This window comes from Lissotriton vulgaris, chromosome 5, assembly GCF_964263255.1.
Source record: "Lissotriton vulgaris chromosome 5, aLisVul1.2, whole genome shotgun sequence".
NCBI lineage: Eukaryota > Metazoa > Chordata > Amphibia > Caudata > Salamandridae > Lissotriton > Lissotriton vulgaris.
This window is the reverse complement of record NC_141693.1, coordinates 1,187,867,634-1,187,886,082: the sequence shown is the minus strand read 5'-3', so window position 1 is coordinate 1,187,886,082 and position 18,449 is coordinate 1,187,867,634. Positions and strand designations below refer to the sequence as shown.

At 42.4% G+C, this 18,449-nt stretch overlaps 1 protein-coding gene across 1 annotated transcript in view; it reads left to right on the top strand.

Annotated features, from left to right (window-relative positions):
• The window catches only part of LOC147712246 (uncharacterized), a 168,015-nt gene that overhangs the window by 8,105 nt on the left and 141,461 nt on the right, over positions 1 to 18,449 (top strand). The window contains exons 5-7 of the mRNA XM_086919606.1: positions 5,243 to 5,272; positions 16,060 to 16,089; positions 17,018 to 17,038. Of these exons, the coding sequence (XP_086775732.1) occupies positions 5,243 to 5,272; positions 16,060 to 16,089; positions 17,018 to 17,038 (81 nt within the window). The remainder of the gene's footprint in view (positions 1 to 5,242; positions 5,273 to 16,059; positions 16,090 to 17,017; positions 17,039 to 18,449) is intronic.

Sequence of the window (18,449 nt, the reverse complement as noted above, 5' to 3'; positions counted from 1 at the left end):
TGGTAGGAACATGTTGGGGATCAATGTCAGCCACACCTCCATGGATGCCCCTGGGTGTCTAGTTTTCAGAAATGTTTTGGATGGATAGCTTTCCATAGATGCCTGCAGAGCCGGATACAAAAAACCCATGTGACTCTGTTGGAAAACCAGATTGTTTTGTGATGGATAATTTTGAAGTCTCCACAATACGTTTTGGACCCTTCCCTGTTGAGGGCACTTGGCCCACTCACACAAGTGAGGTAGGATTTTATCAGGAGACCTCGGGGAACACTGGGTGGTAGGAAATCTGTGGTTCTTTTCTGGAAGAATATGGCACAGTAATATAAGGAAAATGTGTGACTTTAGTCAAATTTTGAGGTTTGCTGCGCATTGTGGTTGGAAATCTTTTTGGGATCAATCAGTGCACACCATCCTGTACTCCCCTGGGTAATTTGTTTATGGAAATAACTAGAATTTGTAGATTTTACCTAGAGACAATATACACCTTTGCAGAGAAAGACAAAAAAGACAAATACTACTTCCCATCCATCTCTTTGTCACGTACATACACATACTGTTTGGATTTGGCAAAAGGGTGAGTGAAATGTTCAAAATGCATATTTGTTTGACAATGGATTTCACAAAAATTAAATACTCTGTTAATAACTGAAAGTTCTAAGATCTGAACCAATGACTCACAGTTTCTGAGCTGCAAAAGCAGGGCAAGGCACCAACCTCTTTACAGGCCATTCACACTCCTTTCATACATGACACAAACAAGATCTTTCACACTTCCAGCACATTACAACACTCACATCAATAGACAATGTAGAGATAATGTACACCCTGACAGAAAAAAGTCAGAAAGGCAACTATTACTTCACACTCATCTATTCCTCAAGTACACACACATACTAGTTGGATTTGTCACGAGGGTGAGTGAAGGTTCAGAGCCTAAAATGTTAATAACTAAAGATTTCACTAAAATGACATGCACTGTTAATAATTGAAAGGCCGAAAACCTGAACCATTGATTCACAGCACATGAGCTGTAAAGCCCCGGCAAGGCAACAAACTCTTTACAGGCCATTCAGACACCTTTCATATGTGATACATTCATGCCCATCCATACTGCCAGCTGTGGGCCCAGAAAATTACAACACTCATATAAACAGACTGACAAAGCAATCACATTGGCTGGTGGTTGACAGAGTGTGTGCACTGGCGTTTGACTAGCAGGGACCAACAGCAAGTCACCACGTACACACTGCCAGCCAAACGCCAGTCTATGCACATTGTCAGCCAAGAAGCAGTACATATACACTGCCAGCCAAGTGCCAGTCCACACACACCACCAGCCAAAAGCCAGTCCATGCCCACAGCCAGCTAAGCACTAGTCCATGCACAACTTCAGACAAACGTCAGTCCACTCACACAGCCAGCCAAGCACCAATCCACAAGCACCACCATCACATTTTTTATATAAGAAAAAGAAAACACAAACCAATCGAAACAAAACTATAAATCCAAACAGAGAAGCTCAAACTAAATACGTCAAGCTAATGTCAATCTTAAAATCTGAACAAAAAATGTAAAATGATACATACCAGTCAGTTGACTTTTAGACTCCCAACTGCAACCAACAACTCTTCTCTGTGTGGTACAATATTAAACATGTGGGCACACACAGCCCAGGCTTAGGGCAATAGGGCAGCACACAAAACTGTCCTTCCTTATACCTTTTCGGTAACAGACTCTTCATTTCTTAGTTGGAAAGTTTTTTTGTACTGTGGGAGGAATGTAATCAAGAAAGTGGTGATCTTTCAATCTAGCCACATCCTCCACCACTGCTACTCTAGGAACTCGTGCCTGTCCCACTACAACAAGACTGTCTATCCGAGGTGGCTGAAACTGAACAAAAGTCATTTTTGACGCTGGTGAAAAATCCATAAAAACAACAAAAGCATTGAAGATTGCTAAATGGAATAAATAGATAGCCAACTCCTTATACCAAACATACGCCTTACAAACAGCAGTCTAAGGTTCCAACCTCTGATCTACTATATCAACACTACCCATGTGCCTTTTGGAGCCTAAAATGCACACAGGTTTGTCAATTCAGCAACCTGACCCCAAACATTTGCAGGTGTAGTCCTTTCATCATGGAAGGGTCAGCATATAGACATCTTTCCTGTCAGAAAATGTCAGATCTAGACATTCATCACTACTCACTGAACTGCACTTCTCTTGTCAACTTTTTTACAAACAAGCTCTTTTAGGTAACCTTTACGGTTGGAGCAGATTGTGCCACAAGCAACAGTGTCCACTTTGAACAATTCCCTGAACAATGGCACACTTGCATAAAAGTTATCTACATATAAAAAGTGACCTTTGTTAAAAAGCTCTCTACCAGGTTCCCACATAATTTTTTCAGCAACTCCAAAAGTGGACAGAACCCAGAGGGGTCAGTACTGGAATTGCTACCCATTTAGACCGTGAAATTATAGACAGTCCAGTACTACTCACAGACAGCATATACATGCCCTCTAGGTAGGAATGTACTGCTTAAAAAACAGTCAGCCCTTGAACAGGACCAAAAACTCATCCACAGCTTTTTTTTTCCATAGCACATAGATCTCTGAAAATCAATCTACAAACTTATCACGGACAGGCCAAACTTTAAAAAGACGGTCACAATCAGTGCGATCTCATGACAGCGCTAAAGAATTACCAACAAAATCCAATGTCTGAAGAGGAAGCAAATACTGATTATGACTCATGGTAGCAGGAAATATAGTCTTTGCCACCAGGGGATTAGCAGACTAATATTTAGACAGCAACAGCTTCCTTTTCAGGCCCATCAAAAAGAACTTCTTCAACACATCCAGATTTATGAAAGTTCATCAGGTAGCGTGAGACTTTAGTCTGGCACTGTTGTCCCTCAAGTACTGTTCAGAATACAAATTTGTCTACTCAACAATCTCATTCAAAAATACACCATCCATTAACAACTGAAAAGAATGTATAGGCAAAATGTTTTCACAATTCTCTCTACACCCTGCACCACCACTAAATGCAGGCAACACCAACTGCACCATGTTTGGGTCAACCAATAGTCCAGCACATCCAATGGGACGACCTGCAGCCCCAGGCTGCAATCCAGATGAATCTTGCTGTACTATTGGCACACCTTTAGCACACCAGTGTCTTTTTCTAAAAACGTCACTCCATCTTCACTGAGAGTGGTTTCCTCATCAGATAATTCCTCTCTAATAGAAAATTGCTGTCAGAATGCTGGCCTTCCACCTCTTCGTCAGATGCAGAGTCAGCCTCATAATCATGGTCAGAAGAAGATTTGAAAAGCATACAAACAACCTGTTGAGCAGTCATCCTGCAGTTAGTCATAATCCTTGCAAAGAAAAGTAACTTGACAAACAAGTGAAGAATACCCAACACTGTATACAATAAGTAATAAACAAAGAGGGGCTTTATTAAGTGGAAATTAAAACTACTGGGATATAGTAAAATCTAGAAGGATAAGTCAATCAAAACAAAGCACACAAATGCCTACAATACCACACACTTGCCAGAGATAGCACACAGTGAGGATCAATTGCACAGACACAGCAAGCACTAAAGAAGCCCCTCTGTGAAGAAAGGGGAAAAAACATTGCGCGCAAGACAGTAAACAACATGCACAAATCAGTATGTTATTTTGAAAGGCAATCACACAAAAAGCTAACAAAGCAAATTATACAAAGGATACACAAAAGATGAAAAGATTATGAAATTAGTAGTTTACCAAGCACAACTCCACAAAATGCAGATCTGCCAAAGCTGCACCCTGCACCCTGCAACAAGCATTTACCAGCAAGTCAAAGGAAACAATTGGTTTACAATAAAAAAAAATGAAAAAAATAAAAACAAATAAACATGGTAACAAAAACATCACAGGGAGCAGATCAGCCTAACAAAGCGCAATCTGCCCTAAGGGGAGAACATCATAAAAATAAATATGGCCCCCCAAGGGGTCGTTTCCCTTTAAAAATACCTCCCTGGTGCCTAGTAGGTTTCCGCCTCCACAAAGGGCAAGTAAGCCTAAAACCAGACGATCTGCCCTCTGGAGTGGTGATACTATCAAAACAATTATCCCACAAGGGGAGAATCCTTCCTCACAGGAAATCACATTTTAAGAAATGCAAAGTGAAGCATGCCTCTGGGTTTAAGGCACCCCACATTTCTTAGTTCACATGAAAGTGCAAATGTGCCCTGGGGGCATTTGTGCATTTTATGCTACAGTAACAATGTGCATTTTTAATGGCTTTTTTTTGCACATAGTTACCATCCACTTGAAGATGATGGTAATTGCTTTTTCAAAATGCCCAAATCATATCTAGGAAATGCTTTGTACATGTGCATTTGGAATACCGAAAACGTAATCCCTATTTGTGATTCCTTAAATCACTGTCGCAATTTGCGATTTCTCCAGTGTAGAAATCGTATACTGCGACCGGTTTTGGTTCTTTTTACATCTGGAAAGGGCACTTATCATTTCTTAACAGGCGAAATAGGGATTCAGCTCATTAAGAAGTGCTAAAGAGCTTTGTACATCTGGTCCTTACCACTTAATCCAGCATATACTGAATAATTGGCAGGTGTCAACAAAAACAATCCAGTCACCTGAATGTAGAACAGCAGGCATAGGACATGAATTACGAAATACAGAAGGAATGAGAAATATTTTGACTTGTGGCGAAAGTGCTAAATCTCCCAAACACAATTTAATCTACCATACCAATATTGTGGGAACATTTATGTCATGTAGTCTCTTGATATACCCTTTCTCTACCAAACAGAGAATTAGATGTTACCATACAATGCTTTCACCAGCCACAGCCGTGGTTCAGATCTCTACTGCACTGATCAAGGGTGGCACAATAGCCATAATCCTACTTGTAGAGTGTTCTGATTTACAGTTCTTAACTGGGTGTGGGGGTTCTGTCTTGGCTGCTGTTCTAAACAAAAGTGACCTAATAAAGGTGTCTACTAATCTCAGTAATCATGATCAAGTATAACTACACTTTCATATTGCAGAGATTCAGATAAAATCTTGTTTTGATGTTTATACTTCCTTGACTGAAAAATGTCTCAATAACATTACAAAGTAACACAAAGGGAAAATGGGAGCATTTAATCGATGAACTTCATTTGTCTTGATTTTTTAAATAATGGCTGTAATAAGCAATATTTTTCCTCCTACTAGGTACTCTACCCCCGACAGCCAAAACCCATGGTAAGTGCAGCACATTAAGAATAAATCATATCAATAACTGATTTATGTTTTTGTTGGGCTTAAATCTAAGTAGAGTAGAGTGCATAATATACAATAATTCTAACTGTGACAGGCCATTAGAAAAATTGAACAAAGACAAGTGAAGTTCCTGACTTTAGCCATCTTTGTAGGGGTCTCCAGAAACCTCAGAGGCTCAGGGCATGGTTTGTGCATGAGCAAACATTGTAGGTTGATCCCGGAATTGTAGACTGGGTTTGTGCATATGTGCATATGTTCCCCTGACTTCACTTTAGAAGGGGATGAAGATCATAACAATCTAAAGCTCCTCATTTATATGCAGTAGAGGCTGTTGACATGTGATAGTTGTGGAGTGTAAAAGTTGTGGCTGAGTGCACTGTGGCGCGCAAGCGTAGTGAGCACCACGATCCAGTATGAGTTTGGGTCTCAAAGAAAATTTTGAAGAAATATTGGGCAAATGGTGCATTTTTAAGTAAATTTGAGAAAGCAAGATGGTTAATAAAGTAATTGTGAAAGTGTAGTTGTGCCATCAATAAATAGATTTGATATGATAATAATGTAGGTAGCTGCTTATTCATTATAACCACAGAACTTCATAACAAACTTCAAGCAAAAAATGCGGAGTACCTCACATATTTCTTTATTTATTGTTATACCTTTAGAAATTAAATCTACTGAGAATACAATTTATAGGGATTTGTTGGACTGGATGCAGTGAGACAGCAAGTAATAAACATTTAAAGGTAGTAGGGCAACCTACAGGGCACTGTAGTCTCATTGAGAGCAACCAATAGTAAAATATACATAAGCCGATTGAAGTCTGGCATACACCAGTGATTTCAGAGTCTTGACTATCTGTAGAGCAGATTAGGAACAATTGAGCAGGTCACAAAGTAGCAGCATTCAAGAAATGTTAGGATTAACATATTGCTCACTTTTTGTAGACAAATTCAGCACAGCTGTCTATAATAGCTTCTAATGTCTCAATGACTTGAACATTAAAGTCTGGCATTCTCTTAAAATGGTCTCTGTCTATATGGAGCATTGCTGAAGCATCAGTCCTTCCTCATTCATGGTGATCCTCAGGAATGTCTTGATTCTGTTCAAAATGGTAAAACATTGTTTTAACTCTGCTGTTGTCATAAGAGTTGTAAATACTGTTTCAGTAAAGCCACAGTCTCTGTAAGTCACTGTTCCATATTAAGGGACAGATTTACAAGTCCCTTGCATCACTTTTGCGCCGCAGTGGCGGCGTAAAAGTCGCGGCCCATTTACAACGTGACGCATCTAGGGAGATGTGTCACGTTGTAAAGCTGTGCATCACATTATACATGCGCCAGGTATAATATATGCAGGGTAGGCGTTCCCATGCAAAAAGCCACGCAGAACTGGTGCAGTGAAATATACAAGATTTCACTGCGTCACTCTACGCCTTCACTGCGTCAAAATCCCTACATCTACACCAACCAGGCGTAAGGATTGACTTAGGGAACTTTACATGGGACCTACCTATGTTTTCTGGCGCATTGCTGGAGTTGTGTTGTGACAAACCCCAACAATGCACCACTTTTCCTCCAACGGATGCGTCAGATTTTCTGACGCATCTGTAATTCCTTGAGCCATGGTGCACTGTATTGTAAATACAGCGCATCCATTGTGGCGCAAGGACATTTGAAGGTGACGCTTCTATAGAGATGCGTCAGTTCCTGGTATATCAGCCCCTCAGTTTCTGAATTCAAGCGAGCAAAGGCATGGCACCACTGGCCTCCCGTTACACATGCTTTGCATACTGTACAGTTAATTCAGTTCTTAGATTCTCTTTGTTGAGCATAGGAAAAGCTTCCAAAGCCTTATTCAGTGCTCATTCATGGGAGAAAGTGTAATATTTCGAAAACTGGCTGCTTTGCAGTAGAAGAACTCAAAATATTCCTTTGCATACACAACTATAGTGTCACATATCTCCTTTGCAATTCGGACCCAAATGCTGATTTTTTTTCTATGGTTTGAGAAACTAGAATCGTTTGGCAGTCTACTGTCTAAATTGTCAATCCCATCTATGACTTTGTTCATGTTGTTGACAAACTGAATTGTAGCTTTTTGCACAAAGACAATATCTTTTTTGTGTAACTGGACGTACAATATGTTGACATGAGGCATTATTTTGTGAAACAAAAATAGAAAGCACTAAAACTCTCAGTCTTGTAGTGTTCTAACAAAGCCAGGGGCCTCATTCAGGCTTTTGGATTGAAAGTCGCCATAGCTTCTTATAACCTCTAGCATACACTCAAGGAGTTCCATTTGTATCATTTTGGAGGTGCCCTTGGAGATAAGAGAACTTACTAAATGCAGTAGCTGTCAGTGGTGGAATTGCTGCAGTGCGGTGATGTGGGGCGGGGGAGGGGCACGTGGGGGTAGTAATCTATTGAATACAGCCAAATACAGGTAAGCAAACATATAAATAAATAAACTAAATTTTGTTGTGCGCACTGAATCGCCAAATGCGATGCAGTCCAGGCAACAAAATTAGTTTTATTTTTGTATATGTTTACTTACCTGTATTTGGCCGTACGTCACCGCCCAGCAGAACTCCCACCACCGACCGCTATTGGCTAAATGTTCTTACATTTCACTGTCTATGCTTGCTATCACATCTACAGGGCCTCTGACTATACCTGGATTTGAGTACCACAGAAACTAATACAATTAAATATTGTTGATAGTATGTGTCTAATTCTATCAACTGCTTCATTGTGCTTTTTTATTGATTGCGGTACGCATCGCTTAAGTGGGTTTCAATCGGTGTGTCTCACACCATTCACAGTCTCAACAGGTTTTCCATATGGATTCTCGTGCATGTGTGATTCTTTATTTTATCCCAAAAGATACAAAAATGATGAGTCAATAAAGAACAAATCAAACATTCACCCCCGGTCAAGAGATATGGGTAAATTGGTTGTTCTTTTACTCCCCATGCCACTCCAGTTTAGACCCAGCCATATGCAAATCAGTCTTGGCCCTGCTCCTCATGGAAACAGTCCAGCCTGAATTGCCAAGCCAGAGATCATGGCCATAACACACTTACGCACTTTACTCTACAGGACTAAAGAACAGTCTGTGGGTAGGTGGGGGGGAAGAGGGACACATCAAGCCCCCTACATTTGGAGTAATGCTACCCAATGTGTGGTAAACATTAAGCACCTCCTGCATAGCTAGTTTTTTCTCTATGTACTTCGACAATAAGGAAACACAATAGGCCGAAAGTGAACTCATTTTTACACAGTGGCGTCTGGTGACATTTGAAAGTGGTGTGGGGTAAAAGTTGTGGCCGAGTGCACTGTGATGAGCTAGAGTAATGAGTGCGCCATACCAGCATAAGGGGAAATCAGGTGGTTTCTCGCTCTGAGATTTTTTTAAAATACAGTAGGCACGTTTGAGAAAGCAAGAAGGTCAATAAAGTAATTGTGAAAGTGTAGTTATGACATCAATAAAGAGATTTCATATGATAATAACGTAGGCAGCTGCTTATTCAGAAACATCACAGGACTTCATAACAGACTTTAAAATACCAATGCTGAGCACCTCACAGATTTCTTTATTTATTGATATACCTTTTGAAATTATATCTACTGAGGAAATACAAGCAATAGTAATTTGTCGGACTGGACACAGTAAGACTGCAAAGAATAAACATTGAAAAGTAGGAGAGCACTCTACAAGGCATGAATGTCTCACTGAGAGCATCCAACGTAAAGCAAACATTAGGCAAATTGAAGTCAGGCATACACCAGTGATTTCAGTGACTCCAATATCCATACAGCATATGATGAACAATTGAGCAGGTCATAAAACTATCAGCATTCAAGAATTGGTAGGATTGAGATATTGTTCACTTTTTTTTGACAAAATCAGCACGTCTATCTATAATGGCTACAAGCGTCTCGATCACTTTAACATTAAAGTCTGGGATTTTCCTAATAAGGTATCTTCCTATGGAGAGGATTGCTAAAGCAGTCTGTCTTTCCTCAGGAATGCCTTGATTATGTTTAAAGTGGAAAAACATTGTTCTGACTCTGCTGTTGTCATAGAAGTGGTAATTAGTAATTTTAGTAAAGCCACTGTCTCTGTATGTGACTTTTCCATATCAAGTTTCTGAATTAAAGCTAGCAAAACATGGCAGTTCTTAGAACCTCATAGGATAAGCTTCCACAGCCTCATTCAGATGCTTGGTCTAGGGCAGGTCCGGACTGGGAACAAAAACCGGTACTGGCATAGTTCTCGGACCCCCCCCCCCCTCCCCCCTTCCCCACTCGGGGGGTTGGAGGTGCCGCCAAGCTCTTTGCTGGGCCGGTTTTTGGCTGCAAAAACGGCCTTGTAACAAAAACAGCCCCCAAGGGCCCAAAACCATCCCCCACCCAGGCGGCGCACCGGGGGATTGCCCGGTGCCCGCTATGGCCTGGTTAAGGGAGTAAGTATCATATTTTGAAAACTGATTACATTGCAGTTATGTGGCACTCACCAAATGCTTTGTAAAAGAAAAACATTCCTTTGCATGCACAACTATAGTGTCCCATATATCCTTTTCAATTCACATAAGACTTCTGATGAGTTTTGTGCAGTTTGAAAAACCAAAATCATTTGACAATATTCTGTCTAAATTGACAGATCCTTCTCAGACTTTGCTTATGCTGGTGGCCATAAGACTGGTAGCTCTTTGCACAAAGACAGTATCTATTTCACATTTTTGTAAGTGGATGTATTATATGTTGACATAAGGAATTTTTTCAGGAAACAAAAAGAGACTGAACTGAAACTCTCTGTCTTCTAGCAAAGCCACAATCCTCATTTTGACTTTTTGATTCAATCACACCATTGCCTTGTATGGCGTCGAAACATTTCCCAAGATCAACTCTATATTAGAATATTAGCTTGATTATACATTCAAACAAGTTGGGGATCCCATTACCAGACTTATTGCCACAATGTCCCGAAGTACTTCCATTCTTTTGGGGGAATGTGAGAAGAATAAGTCATGCCTCCTACACCTAAAATGAAAATTTGCGCCTCGGAGATCTTTGCTACTGCTTGTTGCATAATATAATTATGTTGCCGGCCGGCATAACAATCCACATAATGGACATTAGGGTACACATCTCTAATTCTTTTTTTACTGCACCAAAGATTCCACTGATTACTAAAGCACCATCTTAGCTTTGTGCAATACGTTTTTGTTTTTTTAGGCTGCTATGGAAAAATTCAGTTCAGTTTACATAGTATAGCTGAAGCTATGGTTTCTGCACTACAGTTTTTTTAAATATGTGAAACCATAGGACCTCACCACAAGTTTATTGCCATTGTCTAGGCACCAAAGATTAATGTGGACTGTGATTTAGTGGTCACACCAGTGGTGTCATCAGCCTGAATAGCTGCAAAGTCTGTGTTTTTCAACTATTGGACAATATAGCTACTTGTAATCTAGCATTCACTTAAGGAGTTCAAATTGTATCATTTTAGAGGTGCCCTTAAAAACTGTAGCACTTGCTAAATGTGTTTCCATTTACCTGTCAATGCTTGCTATTAAATCTACAAGGCCTCTGAATACGCCTACATTTTTGGATTGTTCAGATTCACCATATCCCCGTAAAGCAAGTTCAAAAGCACCACACACCTTCAACCACACCACCTAACCCCACTGGACTGACCACCACTGCATCCACTTCACCTTCAGGAAGCCCACCACGCACCACCGCACCCAACAGATGCCTCGACGTTGCTGGAGCAAAGTCACCAAAGACCAGCTAACCACAGCCCTCGCCCAGAGCCCACCCGCCAATTCCACCGACCCGTACACCGCCGCCCGCAACCTCAGATAATGGATCGACAACTGCGCCAACACCCTCACCCCACTCAAAACACCCTCCAACAGCCACACCAGCAAGAAAGCCACCTGGTTCACCGAAGACCTCCAAGCCTCCAAACGAACATGCCAAAAACTGGAGAAGAACTGGCTCCATGAACAAATACTGTACAGCTATGTAGGCCACAGGAATGCCACTCGCAGACACCATAAACTCATCAGAGCCGCCAAGAGGGCCTCGGTCAAAGACCGCCTAGATAACAACGCTCACAACAGCAAAGAGTTCTTCAACATCGTGAAGGAACTCTTCAACCGCAGCTCCAACACCAACGCCATCCCACCCACACAAGACCTGTGCGACTCACTGGCCACCTTCTTCCACCACAAGATCGCCGACATCCACGACAGCTTCAACGCCACGACAGCCCGACAACCACCGCCCCCACGACCACCACCTGCACCAACCGCCTGCTCTCCTAACTAGCATCAACGACGAGGACTCCAGCAAGATCATGAACACAATCCACTCCGGATCACTGTTAGACCCATGTCCTCACCACATGTTCAACAAAGTCTGCACAGTAGTTGCACCCCATCTCCGGAAAGTAATCAACATCTCCTTCGAGATAGCAACCTTCCCGGAAAGCTGGAAGCATGCCGAGATCAACGCCTTACTCAAGAAACCCAAGGCGAACCCCAAGGACCTCAGGAACTTCTGACCCATCTCTCTGCTCCGGTTACCAGCAAAGGTCACCAAGATAATCGTCAACAAACAACTGACTTGCTACCTCGAGGAGAACAGCATCCTAGACGCATCTCATTCCGGATTCCGCAGCAACCACAGCATTGAAACCGCCCTCATCGCCGCCACCGACGACATCAGGACCCTGCTTGACAATAGAGAAACAGTGGCCCTCATCCTCCTGGATCTGTCAGCCGCCTTCAACACGGTCTACCACCGCACACTAAGAACATGCCTACATGACGCCAGGACCCAAGAGAAGGCCCTGGACTGAACCACATCCTTCCTCTCCAGCAGAACTCAGAGCGTCCGCCTCCCCCCTTCCGCTCCAATGCCACTGAGATCATCTGTGGCATACCCCAGGGCTCTTCCCTCAGCCCAATGCTGTTCAATATCTACATGGCACACCTCGCCCACGTCGCCCGACAGCAAGACCTCAACATCATCTCCTACGCCAACGACACGCAGCTGATACTCTCCCTCACCAGAAACCCTCACACCACCAAAACCGACCTCCACGAATGAATGAAGGCCGTCGCCGAATGGATGAGGAACAGCCGACTGAAGCTGAACTTGGAGGTCCTCATCCTCGGCTTCACCCCTTCAGCCTAGGACAACTCCTGGTTTGCGACAACACTAGGAATAGCCCAGACATCCTCGACTCCACCATCTCCATGACTAAGCAGGTCAACGCTGTCTCCTCTTCCTGCTTCAACACCCTCCAAATGCTCTGCAGGATCTTCAAGTGGGTCAACACCGAAACTAGAAGAACAGTCACAGGGCCTCATCACCAGCAGGCTGGACTACGGAAACGCCCTCTATGCAGGAACATCGGCAAAGCTCCTGCGACAATTGCAACGCATCCAAAACGCCTCAGCACGTCTGATCCTCGACATCCCCCGCTGCAGCCACATCACACCCCACCTGAGAGACCTGCACTGGCTCCCCCTCAACAAGAGGATAACCTTCAAGCTCCTCATCCACGCACACAAAGCTCTCCACAACACCGGCTCATCATACCTCAACAGACGAGTCAGCTTCCACACGCCCAACCGCCAGCTCATCTCCGCCGGCCTCGCCCTCGCCACAGTCCACCGCATCCGGCAGCAGATCCTTCTCCCACCTCACGGCCAAGACCTGGAGCACCCTCCCCACCAACCTATGGCAGACCCCAGACCTACTGGCCTTCAGAAGACTCCTCAAGACCTGGCTCTTCGACAGTAGGAGCACCCCCCCCAGCGCCTTGAGACCCTCACGGGTTTGTAGTGCGCTTTATAAGTATCCTGATTGATTGATTGATTGACACAACAGAATACAGTCACTTATTTTTGATAGTAAGTGTCTATTCCTATTGACTGCTTCATTGTGTTTCGTCATTGATATGCGGTATGCATCGTTTATGTGGGCTTCAATAGGTGTGTCCCCCAAAATTCCCAGTTATGTCAAGTTTTTAAATACTTCCTGTAAGCCAATCAACTTTTGTGTACTAGGTGTTTGAAAATGTATATTTGTATGTCTTCCCCCTCTCAGGGGCAGTTTTTTTGTAGTTTTAGTTCTGGCCAGTCAGGTCCTAATAGTTTCATAATTAGTTTCCCTTCATGTTTCGTTCCAAGGCTCTACTGTATTCATGGTGTTTTACCAAAAATAAAGTTACCTGTCACTAATCAAAGTACAATGTATATGGTTTGGTGCAAAAACATAAATAATATTTTGGCATAAATGCATATCTTGTTTATTATCACACTATCTTTCCACAGCACCCCTTTGCACAACATGACTGTACATACTAGTTGCTGAATGCCCTGAAGCAGACATATAACGTATTGTTATATTTGGGTATATAAATGGTACTAATAAGGTGCAACGAATGCACAGACAGTGTTACCAAGTTTAACAAAGACAAAATAATGAAGTACTACTGTTCCAAAATGTGCCTTAATATGCTGCACAGTTTGCCTTGTCCGGCCGCATAATTTGGCCCTCTCCTGCTGTATAATTCCAGTGTCCCTGATTATGTTATACAGACAAAAGACAAGAATTAAAGTGTTATTCTATCACATTAAAGTCAGTGACAGCGTTTGTTGCAGCTCAAGCAAGCTAGTAGCTGCACTGTACAATCATAGTTGCTGTAACACAGCATACATACCTGCTAACTCCCTGGTGCCAATGCATAGATACTGTTAACATTCTGTAAGTCCCTAACAGAATCATACCGAGGGTTAGGAGCACAGTCATTCCAAAGCCTCTGAAGCTAGTACTGGTTTTCCTGGCACATGAAATACACAGAGGTGTAGTAGCTCAAGGAAAATAACTACAGGAAAGGGAGAATGTTCACGGCTCCCCACTGTGCGGAGAGTAACATCAAAAGTGCAAACAAGCTGATTCTGGTCGTACAGGATGTCTATTCTAGATGTAGAATTCTCAAAATCATCAAGAAAGACAATAGACCAGTATTCAAAAGCCGTGAATTTGAAATATTCCGGGACTAAATGAACATTTGCTATCAGAAGATAACACAACTGTGGCCACAAGCCAATCCTATGATCACGGGGTCATGGGGACACTAAGGAGAGCACCAATAGACCCTGTATCGTTCCAGCTACGGAGAGCATAGTGCACAACCCTACGCAGTACTACAGGCATCCAACCAGCTGACCTGGTATTTGGAATGAAGATCTAGACGAGGATCCCAAGAGGACCCCCTTCTAGAGGACTGGCAACTTCACCTTGATGACAGTGCACAGTGAGAAAAGATAAAGATATGTGTGGACAGGCTTTGGTGAGCTAAATAAAGACTTTTTTGCAAGAAGTACTCCCCTGATATCCTAATCATTTTCAGCGATTAATGTATTGGAGGGATCATGTCTAACCAGTGATGAGAAGTCCCTATGTGAAGCTTTGAATTGTATGCCACTAGGAAGTGGGAAAGGAGGCAAGTCCTTTTGTTTTATATATACCCTCACACACCCTAGTGGTGTAATGCTTCATCAGCCAGTCACCCTGATGCCTAAAGGTCAGGGTGGGCTAAAACAAGTTTCAGGGAGCTCTTAGAGAAGTATTTGTCGCGGGAAAAAAAGATTAAAAATCCAGAAGCAGATCCTGGTTTCAAGCTAGTAACTTGACGGAAGCAGAAGGAATAAATAGGTCACGTCTCTTCCTGTCCAACCTAATGATCACCTATTGGCGGGGTAATTAAATTACATTCCTTGAATTCTTGGATTTTCTACTCGACAGGCTGGTGGAGATTGAATGAATTTCTTCCTTTATTCAGACCACAATAGTCAGGTGTGGTTCTCCTTGTGCGGCATTCATTTGGATCCTATACCATTCATTCCATAGGACCCACATCATTAATTGCCGCTGTCAACTTTTGCTCATCTAACCCCTGTCCTGATGAAGACCCGCCCTTGACGCATAATACACTGCGCTAATTCCTAGGGTTGAAACGTCAACGTAGCAGTCACACTAGTCCACCCAGTTTCTCAGGCCCCAACACAAAGTCATTTTTTGGCTTGCGTTCATGCATTGAGAAGATTGTACAGTAACATATTACTGCTTTTATGTGTTACCTTTTTTGTATTTCATGTATAGCACTTTTTCATTTATCACCACAAAGTCACTTTTTGCACTTTAATCACTTTATTACCCAGAGTTATATTGTTTGATGGACAGCCATGTTCATTCATTTGTGTACATAATATCAATATAATACAAAGAGTCATTTTTGACCAAAAAATAATTGTCCTTGTGGTGTGTTCAAGCATTGTGGCTTGGTTCTCTAAATAGTGACCTGACAGATCCACTTCTTTATATATCATATATACCCAGGTTCTGAGGGACACAGGGCCACCCCAATTTCTCTAATATCTTTGTAGGGGGTGCAGATTTACAGTCCTTTTGCATGTGGGACGGGGGCTGTCTGGGCAGCTGTTCGGAACAAAAGGGTCATAATACAATGTCTGCTACTCTCATGATCAAGTGCATACATGCATATATATACTACAGTGATTCTTGTGAAACCTAGTCTTGATGTTCATTTTTGCATATCTAAAATTGGCTTGATTACTTTACAAAGTTGTACAAAGGCAAAATAAGTGCATTTAGTTGAGGAGCTACAGTTATCTTGATTTTATAATCAATAGCAGTAATAAGTAATACTTTTTCTCCTAATAGGTACTCTGCCCCCGACAGCCAAAACCCCTGGTGAGTGCAGCACCTAGAGAATGAAGCATATTAAGAACAGATGCAAGTTCTCCTTCCCTTGGGCTTAAATCTAAGGAGAGTAGAGTGCATAATGTAGAATTCTGATTTTGACAGGCCATTAGAAAAACTTGAAGAAAGACAGGTGAAGTTCTGGGATGTAGCCACCTTTGTAGGGGTCTTCAGATACTCCACACACACAAAGTGGGGTCTGTGCAGGAGGAAACCTTGATGGTTAAGTCTGTAATCATAGGAAGGGTTTGGGAATATATTCCAATGACTTTGCTTTAGAAGCGGATCATGATCACAGCACACTAAAACACCTGCCTGCCCTACAGGGCAAGAGAACAGTCTGTGTGTAGGTGGGCAGGAAGAGGGTCACATGCCCACTCTGCCATCAGTGGTTAGACTAACTGTACCGAGCTGTGGCCCGTGCAGGCAAGAGTGGTGGGGCAGGGACTTGACAGATGACGACAAGGGAAATTAAATATGTATTTAATGTTCCCACATCGTCGTCTGTCGAGTCCCCCTCCACCCCGCCCCACCGATCTTACCTGCACGGGCCGCTCCTGATGCTACCTCATGTGTGATAGACAATAGGGACCTCCTGCCTTGTATGGTTTTCTCTTGGTGTTCTTCAACATTAAAGAAACGCAGAAGGCTGAAAGAAAGCTCCTCATTTCTAAGGGGCATCACACGTACACTAAAAATTAACAAAAGCTAATGCACATGTGTTTGTACAAAAGAGTTTTGTGATAGAAAATTTCACCCACACTAAAAATGTTATCTTTACATAGGAAGAGCACCTGGTATGGAACGTTACAGGATAATCAGGGCAATGTCTGCAATGGAGTGCCATCTGTTATAATTTATCTTTTCATGCAAAGCATTAACAATGTAATCTTCCTTTACTTCCTAACTGGTTTGATAGGTTCAACACCCAAACCCTCTGGTAAGCGATGCATACACTGAATACATCAATCTAAGAACATTTTAAAAATGTCCCAGGAATGAACATTAAGTAGAGACTAGCACAGGCTGTGGACAGGATTGAGTCTCTGAAAGTTGATTGAGTATATTCATTTAGCACTTGTAGACATGATAGTGCACATCTATAAATTGGTTCAGCAGGCTTATGCTGTACACAGTAGTGGAAGGAGGAGGGGGCAACTGCCTGGCATACCATCACACAATTGTCCCAAAGCATTATGGCAAATGCAGTGTATACTAACACTCACTTGAGTTGAAAGTCTTTAGTTTTCCCTATTCCAGGTGCAGCCAGTGTTGTGTATCTCTCAACACGTTTCAGGACATTTATACTACTTCAGCAGATTAGTAAATATGGGGATACAAGAACTGCTGCTCACACACTTCTCAGGTTCTAGCACCACTCACACAGTGTAGGTCAGACCCACAACTTACCAAGCAGCCAATCACAGAAGGAGGAAGGGAGCAAATTGCATTGCAAACTCACCCAGATTCCTTGTGGGAAAAGCAGCATAACAATACACTAATTTGAGTTGAAAGTCTTCAGTTTTGTTGAAGGACAAGCTTCCTCAAAACGTGTCTAGAGATACACAGCACTGACCGTACCAACCATGATGAACACTAAAGATGTTCTATTAAAGTGAATGTTATGAAGCAAAGCATTTAACACAATGCATTTTGGCAATTTGCGTGCAGGCATACAGTGGCATAACATAATTTGAGGGTCCTTCGTTCAATGTACAAGGAAGGGCCCAACATGGTCAGGACCCTGTCAAGAGTGCCAGAGGGGGCTGCGAGGGCTATTGTTACGCCATTGCTGATATGCAAGGCAGTGTAATCCCTCCTCCCTTGATTTGACTGTACACAGTTGCATTCAGTCATACCATCATCCAATTTTTACTGTAGTCCACATTGGGAATTTGGGGTTGATGCACGCCCACTGTACAAATCAGAGGCTGTGGGCCTGAAACCAGATATACAGCACTGACACTCAGCGCCATTGTGTGTATCTACAAGGGAGGATCTACACAACAAAACCAGCCTGCTCTGCCATTTTATATGAGACTTCAAGTCATTTAAATAGAAGCGAGAAAGGGAGTGAGTTGATGTTAAATTAGGTGAGGAGGGAATCAGCGATTAAAAGAAAGAAACAATAAAGAAACGCAGAAGGCTGAAAGAAAGCTCCTCATTTCTAAGGGGCATCACACGTACACTAAAAATTAAAAAAAGCTAATGCACATGTGTTTGTACAAAAGAGTTTTGTGATAGAAATTTTTTTACTGCCTGTGCAGTTTACGTCATGGCAATAGACAAATTTAGTCGTCTCTCCAGGTTTATGTAATAAGTAAAATATCTGTCTCCCCAGGCTTATTTAG